We start from the raw sequence: 23,772 nt of genomic DNA, 5'->3' as shown, positions 1-23,772 counted from the left end.
CTGGCTCTGTCAACCCAGGATTTACCAATCCAGCTATGAGCTCACATGGAAGAGGCGGGATTTGGAACAAATAACCAATCACATGCAACATGGACAGATCAAGAGCAGCATATTTTATAAAATAAGATGAAAGGAAAAGTAACATGATTCAGTGGGGAAAAGGTAGTAGAGTATCTTCAAGTTGTGTGCTTACACAACTTGAAGATAAAAATAGTAGAAAATAATCCAAAAATAAAATCAGCAGACTGAATAATTGTCATTAGGCTTATCTCTGCCCCATCATTAAAACACACTGTTCATTCTTCTCACTTATACAATATTGTATCGTCACACTGAGGCTGTGAAAAGATTTTATATTCATAAAATCTACCTCATGTTTCCAATGGGAATATGAGTGCAGACGTCTATTGCATTAATCTCTCTTGAGAATCATATGAAAGAATTTCAATACTTAATATACAACATTAAATTTCATTCACCATTGATAACTATGGTTATCAATGGTGGCCAGTCGCTCTGACCTCACACATCATGAAGACCTTTGAGAGACTGGTTCTGCAGCACCTCAGACTGGTTCTGCAGCACCTCAGGCCCCTGGTGGTCGGCTCCCTGGACCCCCTGCAGTTCCCTTACCAGGCCCACATTGGAGTGGAGGACGCCATCATCTACCTGCTCCACAGGGCTTACTCACACCTGGAGACGCCAGGGGGCGCTGTGAGAATCATGTTCTTTGACTTCTCCAGTGCCTTCAACACCATCCGGCCCCTCCTGCTGGCAGAGAAGCTCTCTGAGATGCAGGTAGACCACAACCTTGTGGACTGGATTACAGACTACCTCACCGGCAGGCCACAGTACGTCCGGCAGCCTGTCTGACGTGGTGGTGGGCAACACCGGCGCACCCTAAGCAACCGTTCTGTCACCTTTTCACCCTCTACACCTCGGACCTCTGCTTCAACTCTGGATCGTGCCACCCACAGAAGATCTGATGACTCCTCCATTGTCGGCTGCATCACGGAGGACAATGAGGAGGAATACAGAGAGCTGGTAGACAGCTTTGTAGGTTGGTGCGACAACAACCACCTCCAGCTCAACATCACAAAGACCAAGGAGATGGTGGTGGACTTCAGAAGGAGTAGGAGGCCCCCAAACCCCGTCACCATCCAGGGGGAGGAGGTGGAGATGGTGAACTCATATTGGTTCCTTGGAGTGCAGCTCAACAACAAACTGGACTGGTCAGACAACAAAGGACAGAGCAGGCTGTATTTCCTGAGGAGACTCGGGTCCTTCAACGTGTGCAACAGAACCCCTCTCACCCTCTCTACGATGTGCTGAGGCTGATGAGGAGCAGCTTCAGCCACAGGCTCCTCCTCCCACGATGCAGGACAGAACGCCTCAGGCGTTCCTTTGTGCCGGCGGCCATTGGACTGTTCAACAGCATCAGCGACCCCTGTGATAGCCAGCCATGACCCCCCCCGCCCCCTGGACCACTCATGCTGTGATGACAGACCAATCCTTCTGGGTCCAAGAGAGAGCTATCAGTTGGTTACAGTGGCTGCTTCCAGTGAAGGTGCCTTGTTAGTTTGACATGCAGGGTGACATATTCACACCATGCTGCTACATCAAATACAGGTGTAATAAAGTGACAACCCCAAAGTTATGTGAAATAGACTATTCCAAAAGGGTTACAAAACTTTTAAACCGCATTGTATAAACTAATTACCTCTTTCAAAATCTTCAGCAGTTGTGCCATTTTCTGGCTGGGTAGGAAAATGTATCAGGATAGAATAAACCTATATAAATAGATATAATGTATAAATAGATAGAATAAAACCTGTATAAACACTGTGGTCCACCTGAGGAATGGATAGATAGATAGATAGCTAGATAGATAGTGTGTTTGTCTCTGCCTCTCCAGGAGCGCTGTACCCAGACGGTACCGGTCCAGAGCAGAAGCGTGACGACTCAGTGGCTCCTGGCAGGACGGTAACGTACGAGTGGACCCTCCCGGTGTCCCACAGCCCCACGGCAGAGGACGGTAACTGCCTCACCAGATTCTACCACTCCCATGTCTCTCCCCCAAGAGACATCGCCTCCAGACTGGTGGGACCCCTCATCACCTGTCAGAGAGGTATACTGGTCCTCTTCAACCCTGCAGTGTCCCACAGTTTCAAGCTGGACTGGGCAACTTCACAGGTACTGGGAACTTTATAGATGCACCTACCCTCCATGTAGACACCCAGTATTTCTTTAAGTATGGATTTAACACCAAAATGGATTGCAGAACTGTTCCTGGTGCATTCCCCTCCTATAACTTATATCAGTTTCATACTCTCCTCTCCTCTCCTCTCCTCTCCTCTCCTCTCCTCTCCTCTCCTCTCCTCTCCTCTCCTCTCCTCTCCTCTCCTCTCCTCTCCTCTCCTCTCACACACATCACCAACCCTGCCAACGGCCTGAAGGACGACGAGAGCAACAAGATGCACGGTGAGGAGAGTGTGCATATATGGAATCACACACACACACACACACACACACACACACCTCTTTCATCCTCCCCTTCAACGTTGTTCTGTACACTAACCTGCCTGGACTGAGCATGTGCCAAGGCAACAAGATCCAGTGGCATTTGATTGGCTTGGGCAACGAGGGCAACTGTTGAATTTTTTAAATATTTGACTTTTAAAACTTTAAGTGCGTTTTCATTGTATTGTCTAGTAAACAGCAGAGAGTGACCTACCAAGAGACCTACTGACAGTCACCTTGTTTCTTTATTAGATTAGATCGTATTAGATAGGGAGTAAGATAACAACATGTTTAGTGTAGGCTTCTTTCTTGTTGTTTGGTATTGTTTGTGAGTGTTTATGTTGTGGTCTCCTCCAGAGGGCATGCAGGCTTTATTTGAGATCAAGAAGTGTTTATCCAACGTCCATAAGCCCCGCCCACAGGGTGACCTCAGACAGTTCTTCATCGCTGCTGAAGAAGAAGTCTGGGACACACATACACATACACACACATACTGGGTTGATTTGGACACAAATATTATTTAGCAAGGCTTGAAATAATAGTCAATTAAAGTTGTAAATGGTAAAAATGAGACTAGCTGGTCCTCACTGCCCTGGAAGTTTCTATAAGAGACCCATTTCAAATGGTGTGTGTGTGTGTGTGTGTGTGTGTGCGTGTGAAAGTTGATATTTTAGAAATATGAGGTTGTCACCTGACAAACACTGTTTTAAATGCTTTATTTGAATCCAGTAAATTCCATTATTATTCATATGAGAGGTTTCCAGAGGTTTAACAAAACTTAAGAACTGTTCTGGGTAGTATTGTTCCTATGTAGACGATGAAATGAAACAAGGTATAATTAGAACATATGCATCTCTTTGATAAAGAATTAGTGATTATTAATACTTTTCCAACCCCATCTCTTTTAGGATGCCACTATGAGTCAAGCACTTCAGTGTTAACAAGTGTCTTCATGTGGGTTTTATGTGTTGAAATAACAACAAGTAGTAAGGATATCATGTCCTTAGACCTCAATATGTTAAGTGATCCTATACAATTTCCAGTCCATTCATAGCTGATTTGGCTACTTTACAATATAACTGTATATATCAAGTAAATGTTGTGTTAACTAAATCAGCTGTATATGAATGAACTAGATGTCAACTAAAATATTCACTGGAAACGTTGGGCGGAGGAGTTCTGAAGTCCTGCGAATTTGGACTCAAACCCTGTTTGTGTTTTTATAAAGCTATCAAAAGTCAAGAAAGCCACAATCAAGTCAAATGTAAATCTTATGCAGACATTTGACAGAAAATACAAATAACTGTACACACATGTGCAATAATTCACTATAATAGCAAGTTAGGTATATGTTTACACTTACAAATAAACTTCTTTTCTCCAGCACTATCCATGTTTGTTTGTTAGTTTTGGGGGGCAGGACATCAGAGTCCTTGCTGGTTTTTCACTGGGACCGCCCTAAACGCTCGTGGACTCATTGGGAACACGCCTCGAAGTCGGTGAGGTTGTGAGTGCAGACATTGGGATTGGGGCTATAAAACTTTGAAACAACGTGAGCTGAAAGACCCAAATCATATAAACTTTCACATCAGCCCCTCACGCCCCACGTTGTCTGGACCTCTGTGCTTCTGTCTTTGTTTTTAACAATTTTTGCAAGTCTGGCTGAACTCTGAATTTGATATTGGTCACAAACACTTAGAAGCTACCCACGCTTTTGAATCAAAGAATAGTTATCTGAAAATTGTTTGTACCAGACTCAAGAGGTCCAGCTTGCTGCTCTAACTGCAAGAATGTCCATGTTTAGCATGCGTCTTGTCTTGTATTTAGATTTATTAAGTTCATTTCAAGATATTTTAGGTCAAATAACCTTATTACATGGCTGGTAGATTTAGTGCTTTCAAGAGACTTTTTCATGATAATCTAGTTTGAGGGAAAAAAAATCATGAAATAAGAACAAAAGTTCAACACACTTCAAATCAACACACTTGTTTTAGGATTTAACTGTCTCAGACAAACAGCACCAGAACACAACAAAAATATCTGCCAGTATAGGAAGATAATTTGGCGTCAAATATCTTGAATAAATTTGAATACACCATAAAATCACCTTTTGCAGTGGACTCAATGTAAAGAAATCATTAAGACTGCTCAGATTGCTAGATGATTTCTGTAACAGTATTTACATTAGAGAAATATAAATGATAAATGAGTAAATCTGGAATTATGAAACAGACAAATGGCATGAAGCCGATTTCTTTACTGAAACAAACAAATGAGCTTTACAAAATGCTTGAATGATAATCTGGAAGTCCAGTATTTATCTTCAGTATCACGTAGATGGGGAACAGGCCTACTGCCGACCAGGAGGAGACAACAGAACAGACAGCTCATCTCCTGGCTCCACAGTTAACATCTCAAAATAGACTACATGACATTTATAGCTCTCACAGACTTCTGTGAAAATACAGATAGAACATGTTTTACAAAACAACGCAATAAAATAGAATAGAAAACTCCCCCCCCCCTTCCCATGTACAACTCTGTTCATACTTTGTGAATAATATAAATTCATTTTGCACTGGACTGATGAAAGCACGGGCTTGTAACTGGTGATAACTCACTAGAAAACTACCATTCCTCTGAAGTCTCACACTGTGACGAGAGCAAATTACAGGCAAACGATGGACATCTGAAGGCCACCTTGTCCCTATAATAAGTGCATTGTGATGGATGAGCTTGGCCAAGTGGAGGAGTACACAATCCATAAGACGTCTTATAAATGTACAATTAACATTCTAAAAACATACTTTTTGACAAATTAGCAATGGCAGCACACAACGATTCAAAATGTCCTCTCAAACTGGACTTAAATAAAAGTGCAATGCACAACTTTCAGTAGAAGAGTAAGGAACCAACTGGATAGACAAAGCGCATTAAAAATCAGAATGGATTCTTTTAAAATTCATCTATATACTGTAGAAAAAATAGAACATACATCATCAACCTCAGCCTCCACAGCATTACTGCAGACTCATGTCTGTATTGCAGAGGTTACTTTCTCAAAGCACCATAATAAATAGGCTGGTAAAAACAACTCTAAAAATGGAAAAGCTATATTCATTGCTTCTACAAAATTAAGTGTAAAGGAATGCAGTTAATATTGTAGCAACAGAGGAGGCATATCAGTGAATTAAATGGCATTGCTCCCTCTTTTAATTAAACTTCGGTACACACAGCACCCCAAAACTCTGAAAATAACCAACTGGCAAAGTTAATTGAAATGTTTAGTAAAGAGCAGTTCACTTTATGTTACTGCGGATGAAAAGCAGTAACCTTTATGTCATGTTCTGTTTTTATATTGGTGCATTATTGTCAAAATGCTACTTTAGTGAGCGAATGCCATCGTCTAGTATTGCTTTCAGTAACGCTGTCATTCATGTGTAGACACAAAAGTTACCGCTATTCGGCACTGCAGGGGCTGCATATCAGCTACTGCACTTGGCTTGGAGTTTCCTTCCCGTTGTAAAGATGGGAACGAAATGTTGTTTCCTAGGTCAGTGGTTCTCAACGTGGGGTCTGGGGACCACCATGAGTCCTTGAGGGGGTTCCAAGGGGTCCCCAGCAAATTAATGCATGTTTAAACTTCACCATTATTTCATTTACAAGAAGTTTACACAATTAGAAAAACTATTTCGATCATAGTTTCTCTGTTATCTCTCTACCTACAATACAGATAGTCCTGGAATTCTGGACAAAATCATATCTAACAATAAAAATATTGTCACATATGAGTCCGAGAGACAAAATCTCATCAAATGGGGGTCCATGGCCCTAATGTGGACTAAATTAGGGGTCCTTGATATGAAAAAGGTTGAGAATCACTGTCCTAGATCACAGTCAAACAACGAAAATACACTCCTATTTCAGTTAATGAAGCTGGGTGAATGAGCAATAAAAAAGGAAAACAAAAGTCAAACAAAAAAAATAATACAGCCCAATGTGGGGTTCCTGAAGGAAGTCATTTTGAGCTACACTCTCTCAGTGGCTAGCTGCTAAGTTAAGGTACAGTGAGCACAGTTCCAGTCTATCAGTGCTGGTGGTCTGCGGATGAGTAGACACGTTTTGAGCGACTACTCCATGATGGCTCTGTAAATCACAGGTTCAATGTAGTCCCCTCTGTAGCGCGAGTTGATCACCCTCTGTCTCTTTGAATCCTGGATGATCTCCTTCTCTTCGAAGATCCCGTCGAAACGCATGTCTGACGCCTTGGACTGGAGAGAGATAGAGAGAGGGAGGGAGGGAGGGAGAGAGGGAGGGAGAGAGAGAGAGAGAGAGAGAGAGAGAGAGAGTGAGCAGACGACTCGTGAAACGTGGAAAAGGCTTGTACAAGTCAGTTTCACAGGTGGGGTGAGAATGAGTAGATTAGGAAAATGGGGATTCATGTGTTTGGTTTGGATGCAGCAAACAAAACATACTATACTCTACGAACCAGTAATTCCTTAAAATAACCTTACATTTACATTAATTCACCCCTTAATTCATGCAAAATCCCCTTAAAATGAGTTATTAATGGAGGAGACCCCATCAAAACCACTTTAAACACCCCTTAATGTTTGACTGCTTACTTTCTAATTTAATGTAAAATTCAGGGAGACAGGAACTTTCCATTAATAACTCATTAATAACCCTGTAAACCTGCACAAAAGGCATAAAAAAATCCCTTAATTTCTAGTGTCTCCACAAACCAACCCATGAATAAATCCCTTGATACTAACCTTACTTTTTTAAAGCTGTTATTTTTAATGGATAATGAATGTTTATGCAATGAGAAATGAAAGACATTTCAGGGATAAAATTAAGGGGTTTGGTTTCGTAGTGATATGATCCGCAAATCACAGTTGCTGTTTTTTGTTGTTGTTGAGTTAAATCACTTAATGATGCCGTGCAACATTTGTAAATGCCAGTTTGTTTTCTAAACTCAGTTAATTTCGTCAATAGAAAATGTCCATAATGTGAGAAACCTCCAGTCACTCACCAGTCTGGACTTGACTCTCTTGGGGAGTTCCTCATCCAGAGTGTAGACGTCATCTCTCTTGGCTGTTAGCTGCGAGCCATCCTCAAATTCCACCTGTACCATATAATAGTCGCTGTCAGTGTCTTTCTGGATAAACACGGTAAACATGACTTCTACCCAGTTCTGTACATTTCTCTCATAGGACCTGATGCATATTTCTGAACAAATTTTGGTACGTACGCTACTTCAGCCTGTAAATATGATGCGATAATGTGCATCGCTTGCACATCTGGACTTACACTATGTCTGCATATACAGTATGTTACCTCCATATGTCATTTTCATAATGTGAACAGCTTATAATGCACATTTGCAGAGCAGCACACAGTTCTGTAGATATGTTCTTTAACCTTATACCTGATAATGTGAACAGCTAATGACGCACAATCCTGTAAATCTGTCAACAAAGATGCTCCATCTTTATCTGTTGTAGTATTCTCAATGTTATCTTGTTGTATCTTGTATGTATATCTGTATGTTGTTTATTATTCTTATCTCTCTCCTTCTCTCGGGTGCTATACTGACCCAGCTTCCCTTCAGGGATCAGTAAAGCTTCTTCAAATAATAATAATAATAATGATAATAACTTTAAAAAGTATTTGTATAGTACTTCTCAAAAACAAAGTTTACAAAGTGCTTCATAACAAAGCCCAAACAATACAGGATTGGTTAAACAAGAAAAGAAGAGGACAGCAGCCAAAACAAAGAAACAATAGTGAAGAAGAAGAAAGAAAGCACCAGTTAAAACCCTAGCTGCTGCATTCTTTACAAGCTGGAGGAGAGAGATGGAGATACTTTTCATTTAGGCAGGAGTAAAAGAGTTGCACTCGTCTAGGAGAGAGGGAATAAAAGCATGAAGCGCTTTTTGACTCAAATATATTAAGGGGGCCAAAGAGTACCATTTCTGATGTTGTGCTGATTTTGATGAAAAATATGTTTCTTCTCTTAGTCTTACCAGGTACATTTGGATCACATGAGCTGCCACAAATTTGGCCCCATAGACCAAGCCGTCTGTCCATCGCACCTGAACCACCTCACCCTGGGGTGGGGGCCCAAGCTGGGCGCAGTCCCGGTTCTGTCGGACAAAACACACATCTTACAGTTCTGAGCAAAGAAATACATTTCACCAACTGCATACAGCCATATCATGGGTTGAACTATTGTTATGTACAGGGACAAACTTTTTACAGGCAAAGCTCATGTGCCAAAGTAAAAATTCAAACGTCAATGTATACTTTAATGTACTTTAAATGGCAAGATTGAGAAACTACCCAAACCTACCACAATGTCCTCAGGGAATAGATTGTCGCTGAAGGAGCCGTCATCAAAGTTGACTTCGTAAAACGTCTCCTTGGACAGCTGCACCACGTCACACTGGTAGTAGCGGCCATTCTTGTGCTTGCATATCACCTTCTGTCCCACAGTCAGCTCATGCATGGCTGCTTTATTGCGCTGTGATAGCAGATACATTAAATTATTATAGTATTCAGTGACTTCAGTGACTTCTGGGGCCTCTTGCCTCCCAATAAACTGGGAAACTTCCATTATTGGTACAGAAACCAGAAGTGAACAAAACGGTACCAGTGCATCCGGTTGCCGGAGTCTCACCAGCCGCTTACCTCGATCTGAGTCGGGCCTTTGTGCCGACAGCAGGTGACGTAGACCACGAAGGGCCACTCATCCGGCTGCATCAGGACTCCGGCAGCCTGGGCGCAGGTGGGGTGGTAGGCGGTCGGACAGCGGCCGTGAGAACACTGCACACAGCAGCCAGAGGCCTTCTTCATCCGCTTCTTACAGTAGTAACATTTCTGCCAGAGAGTAAAACACAGGGCCCGAGGCTGAGGAAGCTGCACAGGTTTTGAAATGACTCGGGTGAAGCAGAAACACACTGGCCAGCGCGTGTCTGAGTACAGACCGAGCCTTAAGGTTTCATCACTCGGTCGCTCCCCTACAAGACTTTACAGTGGTTGGATGTTCCTTCAGTTTTGGTTTCAGGTCCGTTGCGGTTTTGCTTCTACAGGTTGCAGTACTAAAATTGTTGACATTTGGATATGTAAAGCGGATATTTAAACTGAACCAAAGTAACTACATACGTCAATTACAGTAGTAGTTATAAACATTGAGACTACATTAGTTTTCTTTAGAGTTGAATAGGGATAAGTTAGATCTTTTGCTAACGCTTTATTTTCTGGGTCCACAAATTCATTTGCTGAATTCTTAATTTATTTTAGTTAATTTCTTATTTTCTATATAACTACTACATAATTTAATGGTTCTGTCTTGGAAACAACAGGAGAAATTGGAGGAACTTTCCAACTACCATTGAACTCTTTCTCTATTTTCCCTATAATTAGAACATAATTTCATGGTTCTTTCCAGGAAACCTCTTAAGAAATGAACAGTTCCTTTCTAGGAAATATTAGGAAATTGCAGACCTGGAAAATAAAGCGTTACCAATCTTTTTTTATTTTAGATTTCTCTAGTAGTGGTGATAATGTTTTTGCTACGCAGTACTGTGCTAAACGACACACTCCCAAGAAAAACCCTGGCCCTTTGGATAAAAGCCCCTAATAAAAGGCATATGTCGTGTTATGCTAACATACAGTAATTATCTGAACTCACTCACCAGTTTAAATCTCTGCAAAGGTATTCCACTTAAATCCACAGGACTTCTTTCAGTGATGTTGACAAAGCGCGCCTCCAGCACGGCCACCGCACACATCACATGTACCCACCTGGAACACACACACACACACACACACACAACAGCCATGGTAAACGGCATGCTTATTGGCTATTTTGTGTGTTGTAATGATAATTACTTGACCCTCTTTCTTTGCTTCCAATATTTTTCCAGTGACTCTACTAACAATTTGAATTTTTTCGAAACTTTATTTTAATATAAGAATTCTTTCCCAAAGGATGAAATGATCTTTTTTCATCTGCTTGGGACGCAGGCTGCAGCTTGGGACGCTTGGGACACAATCAATTTGATTTGAATAACCGAATGTATGCCAGTTCAAGGGTGAGGGACCATTACCAAAAGCTGGATGTACTAAAATAGCTAGATATCCTCTCCTGTTCCTTTCACCCTGTGAAAGACTCTTCAACAACTTACTTGTTGTTATTGGCTTTCTGCAGGGCTCCGCCCCTCAGCGAACACAAACAGCAATTCTGCAAAGAGGAGACACGATCAATCAACTGTCCAGACAGTTGTATTTTGTGACCTTTAATTCTAAAGTCACTTGTCACATCGTGGGTGAAAATGTTTGAGTATTGGCTCTTCCACTGCTGTGGCATGTTAACTTTATTGGTATCCCTTATTCAAGCAAATGGCTACAGCTAGCTGCAAACAAGCTCATTAGTGCCACCTAGTGATTTAAGAGAGAAATTTATGAGAGAAAATGAGAGTTAAGTGTAACTGCGGTTCTATGAATTCTTGGTTGAACACTGAACATTGTCCATCTCATCTCATCATTGTCCAGGAAGAATGAAATAGAACAAAACATTTTAGCATAACTGAAGAACAAATGCAAAATGACTAAATATATAACCTGGTATTTAAACACTGAGACTTATCCCATTGAAAAACAATAACAAGCCATCTTGAGTAAATGCACCCTGTCAGGAGTGTCCACTGACCTCAGTCATGGCGTTGGCCTTGCAGCGTGCACACTTCCACTCCTTGGTCACACTGGCTGGGTCTACACCATAGCAGCCTAGAGTAAACACACACACACACACACACACAATCTGACACATCTGCTGCAGAGCTGAGCTGATAGACAGAGGTGTCATCAGCTGTTTAGAACTAATTATGACATACCTGGGACACTTTTTCCTCTGGCACAATTTTCACATGACAGCAGCCATGTTGGCTCCACATTCCTGCTTTCTGGCCGTCGCTAAGTAACAACTGATTCTACGCCAGCTCTCCTCAAAAATGTTGGGCATCTCACCATGTTGTTATTGAGGACAGTGGCTATGTTTACATGCACGGAGAATTCAGTTCTTTACCCAGTTATTAAAGTAACCAGGGTTTGGACTGAGAAATGTAAATGTCATAACTTGGTTTAGAATAACCTGGCCAAGCTTATACTCAAATTATGAAAAACCCAGTGAAAATGCCTTGTCGGATATTAAATGGTTTACTGTGGCGTGGAAACGGCTATTGCTTCCATTTTTGGTTTTTGATGTCAACAAAAAACAAGGTGGCAACAGTACTTACAATTACTAGTGGGATCATCCTTTCTTTCCCATGTATTAGACACCACAGGTGAACAGGAATATTCTGTTAATTTGCATATTCATAACAACAGGAATACTCAATCGTAGGGTTAAACAGCTTAACCTGAAAAAGACCTTAACCAGAGTACGGCCAAATTCCAGCTTACTTGTGCATGTAAATGTAGCCACTGTTACATATTTGCAACCGACTCTGAGTTCAAAGTAAAAGGCAGCAACATGGCTGCCCATTCAGTGCAAGCTAGACATATTCTCTCTCTTCAGTGATAGAGGTAGAGTGTAAATACTGACTGGTGTGAACGCGGACGCTGCATTGGGAGCAGCTGATGAGGAGGCTGGTTCCGTCCTCCTCCAGGTGGGGCTTGATGGGCTGCTCTTCGCACTCGGAGTCCTCCTCTGTGATGGTGGTAAAGCACATCTCTGGGATCAGAGGCTTGGTCCGCATCCGGCCACCGGACACCATGACGGGACCGTCTACACTGTTCGCACATTCAGTCTGGGAGGAGACAGAGCACATGACAACATGAGGCTCAAAACATTTACAGCAGTGACACAAACAACATCCTACATACCTGCCAAAGCCTTAGCCTTTCTAGATCTAAGTCGGGCTAGCTTTTGTCCCATGGCCACACTCAACATTCTGGCTCTTGTTTCACAGTAGGGCTGCATGATTATCGGTAACATCATTTTGATTATTGTACAAACAAAACTGAATTAAAAGGTGCATGGTATTTAAAGGCTTTGTCACAGCAAGGCAAAAATGTCCCAAATGAAACCAAATCAAACATGGAAGTCCTTTTCTGCCCACCCAAATCCATTTAACTAAGCCACAATAACGTGGGTACTCTATCCTCCAGTGTAAAGCCAGTGAGAGATTTAGGTGTAGTTTTTGATGCCAACTTCAGCTTTTGAGGAACAGGTTTTGAGAGTTGTGCAATCTTGTTTCTTTCAAGCGAGGAATATTTCCAAATCAAGCTGTTTTTATCCTCCATTTATCTGGAGAAACAGGGTTTTACCTCTTTCATTTACACTACTGTGACTCTCTGTATCCCTGCCTCAGTCAGAAGTCCTCTCGTCTCAACTTTGGCATCTTTGTATTGGTTATATATAGTTTAGGAAATTCATTCTAAGATTTTACTTGTCACCTTTAAGGCACAGATGGGTCTAGCACCAAGCTATTTTTAATTTTTAATGCCCGATGAGCCAGAGTGTAGCCTGAGATCCTCAGTCAGGCCCCTATTGGCTGTTTCAAAGTATAGATTAAAAACAAAATGTTCCTACTGGCTGTTCCACAGTTTAGATTGAAAACAAGAGGCTGCTAAATCTATATCATCTTTTAAATCACTTCTTATAACTCACTTTTATCAACTTGTTTTTCTATATGCATTCATCCTTTATTAAATGTTACTGACCTTCATTTATGCGTTGCTTTTATGTTCTTGCTTTGCTTACATGGCTCTTTCATTTGTAGCATTTATCTTTTTGTTCTGGTCATTTTTGTCACAAGCCCACTTTTCTAAGGCTACTGTCTCCATGGAATGCTGGCACACAGAACTAGGGCCAGTGGCTTTTATCTAGCATTTAATGTCTGCTTTTATGAATCTAATTGGTCCCTGAGAGTGACAATACAACTGCTTGCCAGTCCACCAGACAGAAAGTTTTCTGGTCCATGAGGCGAAAAGAAAATTGAGAACCGCTATGTCAAAACATCTGACTCAGGCCAAGGGCACGTAACATGAACTAGAAACTCACCAGCCATTTTGCCGTTGAGGTAGTTGTTTTTTAGAATGAATCCATATTAGCTCCTTTTTCCTTTTTTTTTTTTTACCACCAATATCACTATCAATTGCCTGCCTATTTAAAAAGTGAACTCTGGTGGAAAATGCCATTTTCCCACAGGAGCTCCATAAGTGCGGGATGTGTTCCCAGCATCTCTACCAGGAATATGCTTAAAATAATAAGAACTGCTGACCAGGACCCAAAATTATATATCCCACACCTCAGTCTTCTTTCTCTGTAAAATGTGCTTTTCCTCCGCTGCCCCTAACTGGACCTGCAACTGTAACCAGCTGTGTCGGTCTCACTGCACATCTTAGCAGTAAACCCAAGGGAGCTGATGTTTTCCCCATCAACAACAAATGGTGCACAGACGTCTGTGGTGTCAACACTTTGCTCTCTGAGCTTTCAATCACTGTGTTTAATCTGCTTGTCCTTCTGCTCACCCAGGAGAATTTTCCTCCTAATCTTTGCTGCCATCTACATTGCACCTCAGGCAAAATCAGATGAACCTAAAAGCTCATCAGCGAGATAGATTACAGCACCGAGAACATCCCAACTCTGCAATCTTCTTCTGGATTCCTTTAACCATTGTTATTTGAGAAATGTATCCCCATATATAAAAAAAACCCACTTCTACTCCAACATTAAAAGGTGCATACCCTATGCAATTCTGACCATACATGTTATCTCTTGCTGTGATGAGGCCTGCCTAATGAAGAAAGCCATTGTGAGTTACAACAATGCTAAGCCAGGGTTTACAAAGGAACTACAATACCTGAAGAAAATGATGACTGTTTTACCTTCTACCTGCCTAGTATGCTGCTATAACTGTTAGCTGGTTACTGGTAGCTACAGTAAACGGAGGAAAACATGGCAGTCATCAGGGTGCAGTGATCTAAAAGCCAATCTACATTCAAAGTTTTTCTTGTCATACACATTTTAGAACTTTAAAATAGTTTAAAGAAAAGATATTTTGTAAAAAAAAAAAAATAGATGTCAGTGTGCAGAATTTACTGAGTTTGAGTATGATGAACGGTTTAAAGCAATATTGTACATGACGCTCTTCGCTCTTAAGCAATTAATTGCAGCTTCTGCAATTTGAAAATTGCAGAAGTTCATATTGCGATTTCGATTTTTTTTCCGTTTAATTGTTCAGCTCTAGTAGGAGGAGAAAAGTTCTACCAATGTTGTTGCAATTCCTACCAGTCTTTTAATTTGACTAGCATGTAACTCTTTGGTTGCCTTGTGCTCACCCGCTGGTACGTGTGGAACAGCATGCAGATGGAGCAGTATGGAGGCTTGGAGCCCATGCGCTGGTTGTACTCCCTCTCTTTCTTCAGGTTGGGAGGTCTGCTCTGCCACAGGTGAGCCAGGGGTTTGGCCCAGCTCTCCCCCTCCAGACCTCCCTCCTCTACCGGCGCCTCCTCCGGCAGCTCTGAGGCACAAACAAAACGATAACAACATTCATATTCGGCCAATATTACGGAATTAAAAAGGCAGAGGTAGACACGGCCCTGTGAAACCACAACACACACCGTCATCTATCATTCAATCAGCTTCTGTAAACAAGTCAATACTTTTAATCCTCTTAACAAACATCTTAGGTCCTTCTGGACACTGCTGCTTCATTGTATTAATTTACTTAAATATAAGCTTGATTATATTATCAACACATATGCATTACTTTCACATCTTCACCAAATGTTCATGCAATATCACATGCTATGACATGCATCATAATAGATTATACATACATTCTGGTATGACTGTGTTGTGAGACAGACACTTAACTCGTACTTTTGTTTGTTGTTTTAAAATTCTTGTGCTATATAAGTGAAGACGATGTTGACGTGACACACCTTCATCACTCATGCCATCCTTAATGAGTGGGTGATGCCGTGGCAGCTTTCCTAGATGGGTGGCTGGCTCTTCGTCTCCAGTCATGTCTTCTGCCCCCTGCTGGAGAAAAACAGCGTCTGTCAGCATCAGACTCCAGGCTGGATGGTATTTTTCAACACGTTTAATACAACACATATAGGGCAATTACAGTCCTATTACTGCACCTAACCTCATGGAAGTATACCCAAACAAGAGCGGGAACAGATACTGGAAGTGATACTGGCAATAGGTCTGGGAGAAAAGCCCTGATTGCAACATTGAAATGACACCACACACACACACACACACACACACACACACACGATGTTCTTGTTCCTCTTGTTTTAGCTTTTTGCGTGTGATGTTACTGAAATTTGTATAGCACGTGTGTACAGTGAATGAAGTAGAATAAGAGTAAAAGGTGTAAAGTGCATAGTGTGCTTAATATCTACAGGTGCACTCGGCTCTGCTAACCTGTCTGTCATCTTTCTCCATCTCATTGTCGCTGCTGTCGCTCTTCCTCTCCACCTTGGGCTGGGCTTCACCTTCTCCGTAGTCTCCCTTGGCGTAGCTGTGGACGTGCAGGACGTCGGCGGGGCTCAGCGTCCTGTGAAACAGCCCGTGTGCCGGGCTGGAGCTGCTGGCCGGCTGAGGATCCTCGCTGCCGCCCGCTTTCTCGGAGCCCAGAGCCACCGCCTGCCTTTCGACCGGCTCAGGGGGACCGGCGTCTGCAGCGGACACGCCGTTTTTCTCTTTTTTGGCTGGGCTTCGTCTATTTGAGGCTTTCCTAGCATTGGCTTTAGACTGAGATTTAGGCTGTGGCTTGACATCTTTCTCCTTCTTTGGTTCCACCTTGACTTTCACCGGGTCTGAAAGAAGAATAATGTAAACAACAGTAAACATATCGCCCCCCCCACCAATGCTGCAGGCCCCCCTCTAGCGACTGATAATGTAATAAATGCTGCATAATGTAGTAACTTGTCAAAATGTAAGAAAATGTCCCTCTAAATGGGTTGAATATGTAATAAAGAAAATCATTGAAGTTTCATCTCACATCTCATTATGCTAAAACACCACTTCTACCTTTATATTTAAAAGGTATATCTTTTATTATGTGTATATGCATATTATATTATATGATGGACAGCCAATTGTGATGCTGGAAAACCCCAAAAAACGACGACCTACTGTTTTTCATATTGCAGTATCTGTTTGTTCTCAGACATAAGTTGAATTTATTACATAGAGAACCCAAAACAAACAATGATAATTTTCCTTTGCCTTTGAGCTGTGAGGTACCTTTATCTGGCTTGATGGGGACTTTAGCAGGCGACTCCTTCTGGGTCAGCTTGGCCTTCTTCTGCTCCACCTCCCCGGTCTCCCTCTCTGTCAGTTCAGGGTTTCCATCCTCTGGGGCTTCAACAGCATCATACTGACGCTTTGTCCCAGTCTTCGGCTCTGGACTGGAGTATGGAAGAAAGCATCATGAAGAATGGAAGAATTCAATGAGAAACCAGTGGTGGGCAACCGTGTGCCACGGAGGCCCGAGAGTCTGCAGGCTTTCAATCCAACCACACTACACCAGGTGATTTCTGTGCAAAGGTGCCTAATTTAAAGGTGCCTTTAAATTCTACTTTTATTTTACTGGCCCTATCATAGTTTGTGTTTTAGTGGGGTACATTGGACGGTATCATAATTTTTTCCACATCTAGCATTAGTGGCCCCTAACTGCAGGAAAAATATAGTGGAATAACTGGTAACAATAGTAGAGATGGCTTTCCCAAAGTCAACGCAGTGAGCGTGAATACAGACCTTTTCTCATCCTGGACAGTATTTGTATTTGTGGCATCCTGGACTACGGCCTCGCTGGGACTCTCCTTTAACGGCTCCACCTTCTCTCCTTTCAGAAACTCGGCAGCCTCTGGCGTGGGCTTGGAGTGGTCGATGGGCGCGTTGTCCTTCCCCGCCTTCCACAGCTTGTAACGGTCTGGCTGAAACTTGCGTACGAACACATCCATGGAGATCTTCACCATGTCCTGACGGCAGGAACACTGGGAGGAAAAGAAGATGTGAAGGTATATTAGTTAGACTGACACAGAAAAGTGCACTTGACACAGAAAAGTGCACTCGCACTCAGACACCATGAACACAATCTTCACATACACAAGATGCAGCCATTTCCTACCACCTGAGATTGACCATTTCTAGCAGCTGAGATCACTAATATATTCATGAAGCTTTGGTGTACCAGTGTTGCTTGTTTGCCGTAATCAATCCATCGTTGAGTGGCAAAGTTGGTGGATTCAGCACAGTTGAAGCCATGGTTGAAACCAGCATGATAACCAAAAGGGAACGTCACAATGAACTGCCCAGCCTCCTGAGTGACCTGAACACCAAAAAACATACAGGAAAATAATATAATAATAATATTCATAATTCATTTTTATTTGATTTACTTGTTTGTCTTCACTGCCTGTTTGTTAAGCTCTTTCTAACTACTCCACTATATAAATAAAGTTTATTATATTGACTTCAGCAGAGACATCAAGTGAATGAAAGGTCACCTTCTCAAATGGTATGCCATATTTTTTCAGAATTGAGGGCGAGATTAAAGTCATCTTGTGCCGCAGGAAAGCTTCGCAGCTCTGAGCATTCCCAGGAAAGAAACCTGTAAGCACAGCCATCAGCAATTTCATTTTTAACGAATTCTGTCTTACTGAGTGTCTATATTTAATAGGGATGGGACGATGTGCTTAACTCAGGATACAATTTGATACGTGATATGGGGTTCACGATTCAATACAACCAGGATACGATGTAATACATAAAAGTATGACTGTGATTATGTATATATACTGTATATATAATTCAATTCAATTCAAATTCAATATATCGCGAAGCAAAAATGTGACAATACGTATCGTGGGGCAGAAAAATGAATCGTGATATTAGCTGCATTTTATTCTGCTGTAGTAATCACAAATGAGACGCTTGAGCATCACAGTTTCAAAAGCTCTCAATCCAAATCATATTAGTCACTTTGTAATGACGTTTTTAAATTGTTGTTTACATTCTAGCAAGACAATGCCATCGCTAGAAAGATTTGTGGCTCATAAATAAACAAAATTCTGCATATTCAGACTTTGTTGTCACTGAACTTTTATTTATTACATCGTTTTGTGGTTGTATTGAATCGTGAAGCCCATATCACGTATTGAATAGTATGGTGAGATAAGCATATCGTCCCATCCCTAACATTTGGATATTTTTAAATCAAATGTATAAAGGGAGTACTTTGACATATTTCTTGTTATTGCAATGTAATGGTACCCAGTGGTTTCAGATAAAAACAATGCAAATGATCAATTTTACCTGTAGCTTTAGGACAAATATTGAAACTTGTGCCTGGTGAACTAAAATCCAAATAATAAAGGAGTCCCTGTGGGAACCCATTACGTACCCTTGGCAAGTCGTTCCAGTCGTTTCCCATGTTCTGGTGGGACAACATACCTGTGGAAGAACAGAACCGTAGAAATATCAGAAATACTATCATGGCTTTGAAGCAAATATACCTGTGATGTAGCAGGTTATGTACAGTATATAAAACGAAATAACAGATATGGGGATTGTATCTGCAGACTTTAGTGGCATCAGCGATGTTGTTGGCAGAGAGTAAGGGTCTTTTTTTTTTTTTTTTTTTTTTAGATATCTTTCTTTTCCTTCCAAAGTCAGGTGGGATGTTTGCTTGTTGTATAGCCTGTTTTTATAATGGAATGCTGTTTTGGAAGTCATGGCAGTGTCAAAACACTGATGTGACTGCAACTCATGAGTACTTGACTAACATTTAGATGTATGTTGTGGTGGAACTCCTATGAATCCAGTTCTATTAGACAGAAATTTCAAGGAATAACTGGACTTTTTCAATTCTAGCTATACAAGCAATTGCCACAATGTGGGGAAAAGGTTTCTGGATTGACACTTGGCAGAAACTTGTTTTTTCTTTTCTGTATAAGACAGTGTGAGGATCTGTTAGAGTGACCTTACCAGGACTTGGGCTCTCCGAAGTGAAGGTAGTTGATGCTGTAGAGATCCATGTCCTCAGTGTGCCAGGCGAAGGTGCTCTTCCACATCCCAAAGTAGAGGTATGGCGTGTTCACTCCTTTGATCTTGATTCCGCTCTCGTTCTCCACAGTGTCTAGAATGGTGTTCAGATGGCCGATGTTCCACTCAGTTACATCCTGTGAGGGAGGATTAACGTATACGTAAGGCAAGTGACTTTTGAGACATTAGTATAATTACCGTAAACAAACACGACAAACAAGACATTATCGAGAGGCTTAGCAGCTTCTACCAGATTCAACAACAGATCCTGCTTTTAAGACAATAAAGCAATCTTGGGTCCGTCGTCATTTTGCATTTCTATTCTTGCTTTACACTAAAATTTGTATTGACAAATAAAAGTAGATCCGGTCTCCCAAACAGGAACTATCTCTCCTAAATGGTATCAATGAATGGGAAGTAAAAATCCCAACACTACAAACTCGTCCAGCTGCGTCCGATCTTGGTGAGTTTATATTCTGGTTTTCATGGCGGTCAAGTGCCAAATAACCCCCATGTTAAAACTAAGTGGAGTATTGCTTTAACTGATAAGGAAAGCAAGAAAGGAGACGAAGAAGAATGGGTTGGTAGTGTGAGTACAAACTTAAAAGGTTTGCATAAACACAGCGAGGAGATGTCAGGTCCAGATCATAGAACTATCCAATGGCTCAACCCTATTGAAGACTCACTGGATCGTAGAGGGTTCCACTGACATCAGCTCCGTAGAGAGGAGGGTTGAAGGTCAGATTCTTCCAGAACTTCCTCTCCAGCTCTTCAAAATCCACATATCGGGGATTACAGAACCTGGAGTGACAAATGTTTTCAGGACATTCAGCTGTACTCATGTACAATAAAAAATGATTTTAAAAGGTAAGGCAACGTTTTTTTTAGAAACCTCTCCTACCGATAACTTACCAATGCCCGTCTGACGACATTCAAAGGGAATATATACTGTAATACACCATCATGAAAACCTTTAAAAAGGTCCTTAGAGGGAGCTTGACTGGTGATCAAAAGGACAGACTTCTAAAAATCCTGAACCTCCCGTTAAAAGCACACTGCAATCCTACAGTCATCGTGTGTAAAACAAACAATGTTCAGTCATGCAGATACATAAAATTGTTGTTTTTTTAACTGAATATGTAAAGACTGACTTGTCCATGTTGGAGGTCTTGCGGAACTCGCGGACGGTCATTGGTTTCTTCTGGATGTTGTATTGTGTGAAGAGGCCCGACTGGCCGGTCACAACCTGCTGAATGGGAGCGGGAATCACCAGGTCATCGATGTCGTCGTAGGTCCGCCTGGGCTTCCAGTCTTTAGGTGGAATAACCTGCAAAGACAGCATTGAGATTTCTCCATGATCGGCATCACTTTCTTGTGGTCCTGTCCTGTGTAGCTCAATGGGTAGAGCAAGGCACCAACACTGCCAGGGTTAGGGGTTCAATTCCCTGTGTAGCTAATCAATGGAAGCAGAAGAAACAATCAAACATCATGAAATCCTGAAAAAGAATAAGAAAATATCAGAAAACTTACTTTTGCCATTCCGGCCTTGTGTGCTCCTTGTGACTCCATGTAGGCAATGTACCGACTGAAGTCTCTGAATTCCTCCTTTGAGGGGTTAAAGGTCATTATCCTGGAGCCGGCAGTTGGGGCTGCTGTGTCTGTGGTCATCCTGGGACTGTTACTTTGACCTGCACCCTCTGCTCAATGGAACATGGGAATGAACATTTCCTGGTCATACAGTATGTTATTTAATACTAAAACAAACATAACCAAGTTTTCAATAGCAGCAAGATTAAACATAAGATGACATGCATGAAATATTTTGTGTGCATTGTAGAACATATACATATTTTCTGAGTCTAAAAGTGGCATAATGTGTAAATAATGAAATTAAACAGGGCTAAACAGACATGGTGAGCCTGTGTCTGCACCAATGCCACTGAGACCAATTCATGTAAATTTTTTTGCACTCCTGTATAGCATTCCTGTACAGTTTAGACTATTTAGTATTTAACATTAGCTGCTAGCTAACACCTTCAAGTGGACAGTGTATCAGAATCACCGTAAAGCAGAGTTTCTTCAACTTTTTCAGGCTGTTACCCAAACTGCGTGCATTTAGTGTCATAATGGGATTCACGGTCATGTGCTAGTACTTTACTGACCCACCAGGACAGACAGACCCTCCTTGACCCAACTTGTCTTTGTACAGTATCACTAACTTTGTGGCGACCTGTCTTCCCCTTTTCACCACTAACGTTACTAAGTTCCACAGGCGTGACCAAAAATATATCTCAGAAAAGTTTAGTTACATTACATATGTGATGTTACGTTACAAGTTGCTTGCAAAACAATGCTATGATAAAGTAGTTAGCCAACAGAGGTGGTGTTTATCTTTTCGCAAACAGGCTATCTAACGCTCTCTCTGGCTTTACAGTCCGAGTTACTAGCAAAACAGTGGAGACTTAGAGACCCGCCCACTCGCAACTGTAATTGGACAAAATCCTGACTAAACCTGATTCTATGTTTGTGATTGGCTGAATGCCACGTCTGTTAAAACCAGGGCCCACTGACAGTCCTCTTCCTCGGAAAAATATTTAGCTAGCCAGTTAGCTAACATGCTATCTGCTGGCTAGATTGTCCTACACGTCAGGAATAAAAAGTGTAGGCAACAATAACCCTACCATGACTACATTCACAAGTAAACAGGAAGTTATTGGCAATTGCAGGCAATACAAGTCGCCCTGTAAAAACTGGGGATAATTTGTTCAAAAAAGAAGCAACCGCTAAGTGTGCAGAAGAGTCAGAGATCTGACAGCTGCCTCCGCTCTCAGCTAGCCAACTAGCAAACATGTCTTGTTGCTGACCGTCAGTTTCTTGTGCACAAACTTGGAATTACTCCTAGTTTCCTGCAAACGAGTCAGTGCTAAAGTGGTAAACATAAACTTACATGCGCTGAAATGTAGATGAGTTGTTTTTTCTCCTCAGATCACTGCTAGTAGAGTGTAAATACAGACATCATCAGTCCGGGTAGAAAAGATAGTCCTCCATTATTCCAGTGACGCATGCCCAGTGTGTGTTTGTTTACATGAAGCAGAGGAGGGAGGGGCTTCCGTACACTTCAGGCCAATCACAACGCCTTATTTCCTATAGACCGCTCCTCCGATATATATTATGATAATTAAAGAAAACACCTAGTGATTGACCTTTTAAATGATGGTGCCCACTCACTTGTGGATTTCCACTTGTGAGTTTAATTTTCATACAAAAATCCTTTTGCATAGTGCTGTAACACATCATTTGCATGTATCTCCCTGTCTTTCTTTTGTTTCCCTTATATGGCTAAATTTAGACTCATATGTTTGTTTGCTGTTATATGGGGCTGATATTTGTCTAATCAGATCATCCATCTCCTTCCCAAGTACAGACTGTGTGTGAAAAGGGATAAACCTACTGTAAAGACAATCCAAGCTTGGAACAAGGAGAGCGATGACCGGCAGGGACCCTCATCAGTTGACTGACTGTATCACCTCATTGCATCCAGATCTGTCAAGAGTCTGTCATTAGAATAGAATAGAATGCCTTTATTGTCATTGCACAGCAGTAAAATTAGATTTTCAGGGGGAAACTCCCTAAAAGGTGCTTAAAAAATAGACTCGATAAAATATAAAGTATAAAAGTACTGAATATACACATACATACATACATACCTCCATCCATACATATCTACATACATACATACATACATACATTCCTACAACCTACATCTGAGTTAAATATCCAGACATATATGCCATCCACTTAGTTTTAATATGAGGGTTATTCGGCTCCTGACCGCCATGAAAACCAGAATATAAACTACTCACCAAGATCAGATGCAGCTGGACAAGTTTGTAGCGTTCAGATTTTTACTTCCCATTCATTTGAATGAGGCCAGAAAATAGACTGAAAACTGACATTTAACACGTTGGTGAACAGATTCAACAACAGATCCTGCACACTGGCACTGACCTATTTATTTATTTTATTCACTGATTTTATTCAGTTTTTAATACAATGCAGATACACATAGTTCTACAGCAGCTTCTGACCTTGGAAACCAGGTGGAATTGCAACAACATCAATAGAACCTTTTTTTTAATGCTTTATTACAAGTTCAAATAGGAAATACTGGATGC

At 41.5% G+C, this 23,772-nt stretch overlaps 1 protein-coding gene across 2 annotated transcripts; it reads right to left on the bottom strand.

Moving 5' to 3' along the window:
- Positions 1–4,762: 4,762 nt before the first annotated feature.
- kdm4aa (lysine (K)-specific demethylase 4A, genome duplicate a) lies at positions 4,763–22,661 on the bottom strand. 2 transcript variants are annotated; one of them, XM_071903188.2, is made up of 22 exons: positions 22,545–22,661; positions 21,128–21,294; positions 20,749–20,924; positions 20,284–20,398; positions 19,541–19,734; positions 18,957–19,006; positions 18,061–18,164; positions 17,745–17,882; positions 17,309–17,547; positions 16,796–16,959; positions 15,971–16,365; positions 15,478–15,577; positions 14,872–15,053; positions 12,131–12,335; positions 11,237–11,313; positions 10,713–10,768; positions 10,221–10,329; positions 9,214–9,402; positions 8,876–9,046; positions 8,550–8,669; positions 7,556–7,648; positions 4,763–6,791 (listed from the first exon to the last, which is right to left on the bottom strand). In XM_071903188.2, the coding sequence occupies exons 2-22, from the start codon at positions 21,263–21,265 to the stop codon at positions 6,651–6,653; spliced, it is 3,156 nt and encodes a 1,051-aa protein (XP_071759289.1). In that variant the 5' UTR covers positions 21,266–21,294; positions 22,545–22,661; the 3' UTR covers positions 4,763–6,650. The 2 variants fall into 2 exon arrangements, with proteins under 2 accessions (XP_071759289.1, XP_071759290.1); XM_071903189.2 differs by having other exon boundaries at positions 21,128–21,325; positions 22,545–22,642.
- Positions 22,662–23,772: the final 1,111 nt, after the last annotated feature.

Source organism: Centroberyx gerrardi, chromosome 9, assembly GCF_048128805.1.
Source record: "Centroberyx gerrardi isolate f3 chromosome 9, fCenGer3.hap1.cur.20231027, whole genome shotgun sequence".
NCBI lineage: Eukaryota > Metazoa > Chordata > Actinopteri > Beryciformes > Berycidae > Centroberyx > Centroberyx gerrardi.
The sequence above is the reverse complement of the archived record's forward strand: the minus strand, read 5'-3'. Positions and strand labels throughout refer to the sequence as shown.

What these genes read in the sequence shown, in the direction of transcription:
- kdm4aa (XM_071903188.2), bottom strand. Translation starts at nt 21,265, where the DNA reads ATGACCACAGACACAGCAGCCCCAACTGCCGGCTCCAGGATAATGACC. An exon ending in TGGAGAAAGATGACAGACAG is followed by an intron (nt 15,578 to 15,970) that starts GTTAGCAGAGCC and finishes GTTTTTCTCCAG; the next exon opens with CAGGGGGCAGAAGACATGAC. An exon ending in CAGAAAGCCAATAACAACAA is followed by an intron (nt 10,330 to 10,712) that starts GTAAGTTGTTGA and finishes TGTGTGTTCCAG; the next exon opens with GTGGGTACATGTGATGTGTG.